General features: G+C 47.5%; 1 protein-coding gene across 1 annotated transcript in view; it reads right to left on the minus strand.

Moving 5' to 3' along the window:
• Positions 1–7500, minus strand: part of med16 (mediator complex subunit 16) — a 10289-nt gene that overhangs the window by 569 nt on the left and 2220 nt on the right. Inside the window, 15 exon segments of the mRNA XM_063891697.1 lie at positions 602–801; positions 803–816; positions 1009–1201; positions 1521–1601; positions 1603–1655; positions 2418–2628; positions 2901–3107; positions 3181–3395; positions 3483–3638; positions 3926–4031; positions 4100–4249; positions 4441–4722; positions 4881–5050; positions 6921–7028; positions 7279–7417. Coding sequence (XP_063747767.1) covers positions 602–801; positions 803–816; positions 1009–1201; positions 1521–1601; positions 1603–1655; positions 2418–2628; positions 2901–3107; positions 3181–3395; positions 3483–3638; positions 3926–4031; positions 4100–4249; positions 4441–4722; positions 4881–5050; positions 6921–7028; positions 7279–7417 — 2285 coding nt within the window.

The raw sequence follows: 7500 nt of genomic DNA on the forward strand, positions 1-7500 counted from the left end.
ACACACACACACACACACACACACACACACACACACACACACACACACACACACACACACACACATTTAATTAAAGGCAAAATAATTAGAGTCTATTTTTCTTCTTTTCTTTTTTGAATTAATGAGTTATTTCTTTTAATAAACATTTAAACATTGGTATTTCTTTCTTTATTTTTGCATATTTAAAAAATGTTCCTATGTATTAATAACATGCACTTATTTAATAAAGTGGAAAAATATCCGCCTATATTTATTTATAAAACATTTTATATTATATTTACTTTGCAAATCTTTTTGAATTTAATTCACATTTATTAGTTTTGCATGTTTTTAAAATATTTTTGCATTTATTAATTTCAAAATGTATTAAATAAACACATTAAAAAGGGCAAATTAAACTATATATAGTTAATATAGGTTATTTATTAACTATATATATATAGTTAATAATTAACTATATATGTATAGTTTAATTTTATTGTAAATTTATAAAACCTCATCATTAAATACCAATGTTTCTGTGTAATATCCACATTCCAGTTGTGGAATCTCAGTAATCAGTGTGAGTTGCTAGGTAGAATAACCCCTCAGCGTGTGTTACCTGGTGAAGATCTCCAGGGGCCCGGCGGTGCCCCCCCCCGCAGAGGAAGGTTTCCCAAACTGCAGTCTGAGCGGCGTCTTCCCCTGCAGCTTCACCATCACGCCGTCGTTCAGCGGCAGCCAGTCCATACTGGGGACCAGCAGCTGACTTGGCAGCAGGCAGCACTCGTCTATCAGGCTCTCATCGGGGTCCTGGGGGGGGGCCGTCCTCCCGCGCTGAGACACGACAGAGAGAAACATTATGTTCAATGCACTTTAAACTGGATGTAGATATATGTAGTAAATGTTGTGTGTTCCAGCAGAGCCACTACCAGGTCAGCAGTGTGTGTTCAGTGTGTGTGTGTGTGTGTGTGTGTGTGTGTGTGTGTGTGTGTGTGTGTGTGTGTGTGTGTGTGTGTGTGTCCTCACAGCAAAGCCACAGCCGGGTAAGCAGTCTGAACAGCAGCTGCATGCTGTCCTGGTTGTCCGAGGTGGCGGTGAAGGTGGGCAGGCAGCCGGGCTTCAGCAGACCCCAGATCCGGATCATCACCAGCATCTCGCGCAGCATCGCCAGAGACGCCCCGTCCCGCATGAAGCCGAAGCCGGGCCGCACCATGGAGCCCTGCGGGACAGGGACCAGTGTAACCAGTGCGTAGACACATGAAGGGTAAATTTAACTAGGTTGTAGTCTCTGTGGTCCCGTGTTTCTGGGTCTTCTTGAGTAAAGCATCAAATATCAGGTCAAATTGCACTCTGTATTACTGCCTCCTTCCTACCTTTCAAAATAAAAGTCCTGTATCTGTTCAGGTAACTCAATAAAACCAATAACGTCAAATATCCCTTCCCTCACTTTGTTGTATATTAGAGGTGAGACCCCTCCTCATGATTTAAGGATCACCTCTCCGCTGTGTTGGCGTTAGCACGTTAGCGTGTTAGCTCACCTGGTTGGGCAGGTTGGCCAGCAGGTAGAGGACGAAGTCTCCCACCCACTGGATGAGCTGCTGCAGGGACTGGAGGGGGGGGGCCGTCCAACACGAACTCCTCCGTCTTCAGGTTAATCATCACCTTATCTATATCTTTAAACACACACACAGATCTAATGTGAAAAACATGCTTTTTTTATACATGTCTCAACACTTTAACTGTCACTTGTGGGCTGTGAACTTATTTCTCTTTATTTTTGATGGAACCTGAGACACACATCACAATGAGGCATCATGGGAAGTGTAGTTTAACACCAGGTAACTAGAAACACTCAGAGGCCTTATTCTTATTCTTTTCTAATGAATGTACTCCACAGCTCTGAATATTACCTGGCTTTAATGACAAGCTTCGAGACATTTTCAGGAACAGATTCTTTTTACCTAGATTTGGTAAATTTCTCAGGTCAAATAAAGACCTCCTCCCATCTCTGATGACCAGGACTATGAATAAAGAATCCAACATCAGGTCAAAATGTTCTCCGTAATCGTTTAGACAAAAGTTATGAAGAGGACTATTAACAACACTACTTCCTCCTTCCTACCTTTCAAAATAAAAGCCCTCTCAGACCATTTCCCCATCAGGCAACTCAATAAAATAATACTTCCTGACGCCACCTTCACTCCAGGTCTCCTCCTGACTGGATATATTGGAAGTGAGACCCCCCCCCCCCCCTCTATACAAGCTGTTCTCTATTCAGTTATTACCTATACTAAAGGTGTCACTTAGGATAGCACGTGCACGCTATTTTCAGAAGAGGTGATCCTAATGCAAAGTGGGCGGGACATCCCCAGTATAAATGATGCCTATGCTCACCTATATAAAATCTATCTGACCCTGCAGCTAAAGAGCCTCACCTGTGTCCATGTTCTTGGCGCAGATCTCGGTCAGCCGGTCCCCGGGACTCTTGTCGGGAGTGTTGAGGACGTGCGGCCTCAGCAGGGACTTGAAAGTGGAGCTGATGGCGATCAGCAGCAGCTTGGCGTGGAAGTCGCAGGCTCGAGCCGCCGTTGCCGGGGAGAGTTTACAGAGAGACGCCTTCACCGCCACGATGCGCGTTGCCAGAACCTGAGTGAGGCATCATGGGAAGTGAAGTTTAACACCTGGTAACTGCAAACACTTGAAGAGGCCTGTTGATAAAAACAATTCTAATAAATGTAAAACTTTAATGTTGAAGATTCGGTGTTTTCCTCCGATCTTTGCTGACCTGCAGCAGCGCCTGGTCCTGCCGCTCACTTTCTTTTTATAACCTGGCCTTATCAACCCGTTTGAAGCTGTTTTTCCGGGACGTATTTCCCGTGCTAAACCTTGTTGCATATGTAGAATAGAGAGAGACGGACCTGCTGCAGCGCCTGGTTCTGCCTCATGTACTCCTCGTGCAGCTTCTCCACCAGGTTGTGCACCATGCCGGGCTGAACGTGCAGCAGGACGTCCCACCAGTCGTACCCCGTCACCATGCAGTACTCCAGCAGGAACAGCAGGTGGCGCAGCGTCGTGTTCATCTCCAGGACCTGACCCATCGAGGGCGAGACACGCAGCATGTGCAGCTGAGGAGGAACCACGCTATAAATTTGAACTCTTAACAGATAAACACACATCCGTAACGTCTCCGGCCCTCACCTTGCCGTGGTTGTCGACCCCGGCCAGAGCCAGCGAGGTCCAGGAGAACTGCAGGGCCTTGAAGTGGATGGCGGGGCCTCCGGTTCTCTGGCGTTTGATGGCCGACTCGTCTCCGGTTCTCGGACCAGTGGAGGAACCGTAGAATACGCCCATGGTGTGGAGAGAGAGGCGGTGCAGGATCTGGATGCTGCCGTCGTGGAAGGCCAGAGCGAGGCCTGAGAGATGATAATAATAATAATAATAAAAAGCTTTGTTTGTTTAAGACACACAAACACAGACAGACACACGGACAGGTTGCTCACCGAGCCCGGGGCAGAACTTGGTGTCGGACGCCACCTTCAGGTCCGTGTTGGAGATGGAGATGGGTAGTTTGGGCAGAGCGATGGACGACACTCTCTCCAGGTCGCTGGTGGTCGTCAGGATCCTCCACTTCAGGATGGTGGGCTGCTTCTCCCCCACTGCACACAGGAAGGGCACATCAGAACACAGTACCAGGAGAACCAGGAGAACAAGGAGAACCAGGGAGAGAACTAGGCTGAACCAGGGATAACTGGGCAGAAGCCGGGAGAAACTAGGAGAACCCAGGACAACCAGGCAGAACTTTGACTAACCCATAGGAATCTAGAAGGACTAGGGAGGACTCAGGACTATCCGGCAGAACCAGGGAGAACCCAGGATATCCCAGTGGAACCATGGAAAACCATTGATAACCCAGGAGAACCGGGGGAACTCTGAGGATTCTTACCAACAGGTGAGCGGTGCTGGAAGATGTTGTTGACAGGAAGTCCCTCCTTCCTCAGAGACCAACACTCCACAATGCTGCCGCTCTGATGAGACGCACACAGCAGCACCTGCAACACACACACAGTTAGGTCCTGCTGGTTCTGATGGTTCTGCTGGTTCTGGGGGATCACGTTACCTGCTCAGAGTTCTCTCGGGTGAGGAACTTCAGGTGTGTGACGGTGGGGTACTTCTCCCTCCTCAGTGGGTCGGTGGTGCAGCGCAGGAACAGAGAGGGCAGCAGCTCCGTGTCGATGCGGCACTTCTCACTCACCACACTCACCACCACCTGCACACAGAACATGGTTACACAGAACCCGGGTCGCTTCAGAACAATATGACAAGAACCAACACTTTGGTACCAAGTCGAGGCCCAGAGTGGTCCTGTCACTTGACTGCACTCTGAAGGATTCCTGTGCTGTGAGTGGACTGCATGAGCTGGTGTTCTGTTTCTGAACCCATTAAAGGTCTGGTTCTGACCTTGTAGAACTGGACTGGGGACGAGCTGCTGCCGTCGGTCGCTGCCACCACGATGTTGCCACCCCCGGTGAAGGCGATGTCGGCCAGCGCCACGCGGCCCCTTAGCCGGCAGAGGCTCTCGCTGGCCGTCAGCAGAGCGCCGCCTGGCTTCAGCAGCGACACGGTGACCAGCCCGCTCACCGTCACCGCCAGCCAGCCCTCCATCGGCTTCCCGCCAAACAGGGTCAGCGACGGCGAGAACTTCACCCGGGAAAACTTCTCCCCGAAGTTAGTGGAGCCGGACTGAAGGAAAGGAGACAGGAAGGAGAATTATTTGAGGGTTACTGTCCGACTGCAGAGGACGTTCTGAAATATATGCAAAATCTGACTTGCTTTATATTTAGCATTTACTAAATAGCAGTGTGTGTGTGTGTGTGTGTGTGTGTGTGTGTGTGTGTTACCATCTCGACGTGGAGGGCCAGTTTGACCCCGTTGTGCAGCCAGCTAAGGGCCACGATGGGATCCCCGTCCAGAGAGCTGCAGTGCAGACACTCCCAGCTGTTCACCAGGTGCTCCGACATCGCCCAGCACTTAATCTGCCCGTCGCCATCTGCAGACAGCAGCTTTGAGCCTACACACACACACACACACACACACACACACACACACACACACACACACACACACACACACACACACACACACACACACACACACACACACACACACACACACACACACACACACACACACACACACACACACACACACACACACACACACACAGTGGTATGCAAAAGTTTGGGCACCCCTTAGGAAAACCACTGCATCAGTTTGTCACTTGCTGAGCTTTTGAAGCAGCAACTTCATTTTAACATATGTTATACCTTATGGTAACAGAAACATCTCAGTAGTGAAATAACTTTTATTGGTCAAACAGAAACATGTTTATGTGCATTCAAACAAAAATAGGCATGTGCATAAATTTGGGCACCCCTAAGAAATAATTCCATTAATATTTAGTATTGCCTCCTTTTGCTGCAATAACGGCCTGTAGACGCCTCCTGTAGCCACAGACAAGTCCCTTAAGCCTGGCAGGTGGTATTTTGGCCCATTCTTCCACACAAAACGTCTCCAGTTCAGTCAGGTTTCTTGGCCTCCGTGCATGGACAGCCTTCTTCAAATAAATCCATACATTTTCAATGATGTTAAGGTCTGGGGACTGGGATGGCCATTCCAGAACATTGTACCTGTGCTTCTGCATGAATTCCTTGGTGGATTTTGATCGGTGCTTAGGATCATTGTCCTGCTGAAAAATCCAACCCCGGCGTAGCTTCAACTTTGTGACTGACTCTAGAACATTCTTGTCAAGAATCTCCTGGTACTGTAAGGAATTCATGTGGCCCTCAACTTTAACAAGTTTTCCAGTACCTGTGCTAGCCACACAGCCCCATAACATGATAGATCCTCCACCAAATTTTACAGTGGGCAACAAGTTCTTTTCATTGAATGCAGTGTGTTTTTTTCGCCATGCATACCTGTTCATGTTATGACCAAATAACTCAATCTTGGTCTCATCTGACCACAGTATTTTGTTCCAAAATGCTTCTGGCTTGTCCAGATGTGCTTTTGCATACCTCATGCGACTCTTCTTGTGATTAACACTCAGGAAAGGCTTTTTGCACATCACCCTTCCAATGAGCTCTTCCTGGTGCAAAGTACGCTGGATTGTGGAACGGTGAACAACTACACCATCAGCAGCCAGATGTTGTTGTAGTTCTCTGGAGGTGGTCTGTGGCTTCTCTGTGACCATTTTCACCATCCTTCGCCTGTGCCTTTCCCCTATTTTTGTCGGCCTACCACATCTTTCCTTCACACGGACTGTTCCTGTGGCCTTCCATTTCACAACTACGTTTCTGACTGTGGAGACAGACAGTTTAAACCTGTCAGATAATTTTTTGTACCCTTCTCCTAATTTATAATGTTGGATTATCTTAGCTTTCAGGTCAGTGGAGAGTTGTTTTGAGGTCCCCATCTTGCCACTCCCTAAGAAAGAACCTAGGCCAGGCACAGCCAGCTATTACCTATGTTAAATAGCCTTTTTCATGATTGGTTCCACCTGTCTTTGTAATTGAAGGTCTAATGAGCTAATCAAAGCAATTTTGTGCAGCAACCTGTCAGCTATAAATCCGTACAGGTGTTGAAATGAATGCTATTTATAAGGGTGCCCAAACTTTTGCACATCCCATTTTTTGCATTTTATTTTATTATAATAAAACTATGTAATGCTACCCTAAGAATTTTGGTCTGGAAAACACTAAAACGTCTACATCTTTGTAGGAAAACAAATGTTGTTGCTGTGATCTTCTATTATAAAGGAAAAGCAAATTGTCATGAAATCTCAGAGGGGTGCCCAAACTTTTGCATACCACTGTATAAATAAAGTGGTAAACTAGTAAATAAAGTCTCAGTCAGAAATATTCTGTATGATGAGCTCTCACCTGATTGGTCCCATTCCAAACAGGAAATGACCTCGGTGTGTCCCGAGTTGATGGAGTAAACGTCCCAGGGATGCTCCGTGTCGATGATGTGGATCATGTGACTAACTTCTGACACACACACACACACACACACACACACACACACACACACACACACACACACACACACACACACACACACACACACACACACACACACACACAATAGTAATAAATTAGTGCGAGAGAATGTTGAGTAAGCTATAAACATGTAGAATCAGATGAGCATGATATGTGTTGTGTGTTGTGTAATTGAGTGTATCGGTAGTGTGTGTGTGTGTGTGTGTGTGTGTGTGTGTGTGTGTGTTTGTGTGTGTACCTTTGTCCTCGTCCTCGCCCTTCAGGTCGGTGCTGAAGGCCAGCAGGTTCCTGCAGCTCCAGGAGCAGACGAGAGGGATGGAGGGGCAGTGAGAGCTCTGAGGACGCTTCTCCCAGTCACACACATAGGCCAGCTCCATCTGCACACACACACACACACACACACACACACACACACACACACACACACACACACACACACACACACACACACACAGTATTA

This window comes from Eleginops maclovinus, chromosome 9 (genome assembly GCF_036324505.1).
Source record: "Eleginops maclovinus isolate JMC-PN-2008 ecotype Puerto Natales chromosome 9, JC_Emac_rtc_rv5, whole genome shotgun sequence".
Classification (NCBI taxonomy): Eukaryota; Metazoa; Chordata; class Actinopteri; order Perciformes; family Eleginopidae; genus Eleginops; species Eleginops maclovinus.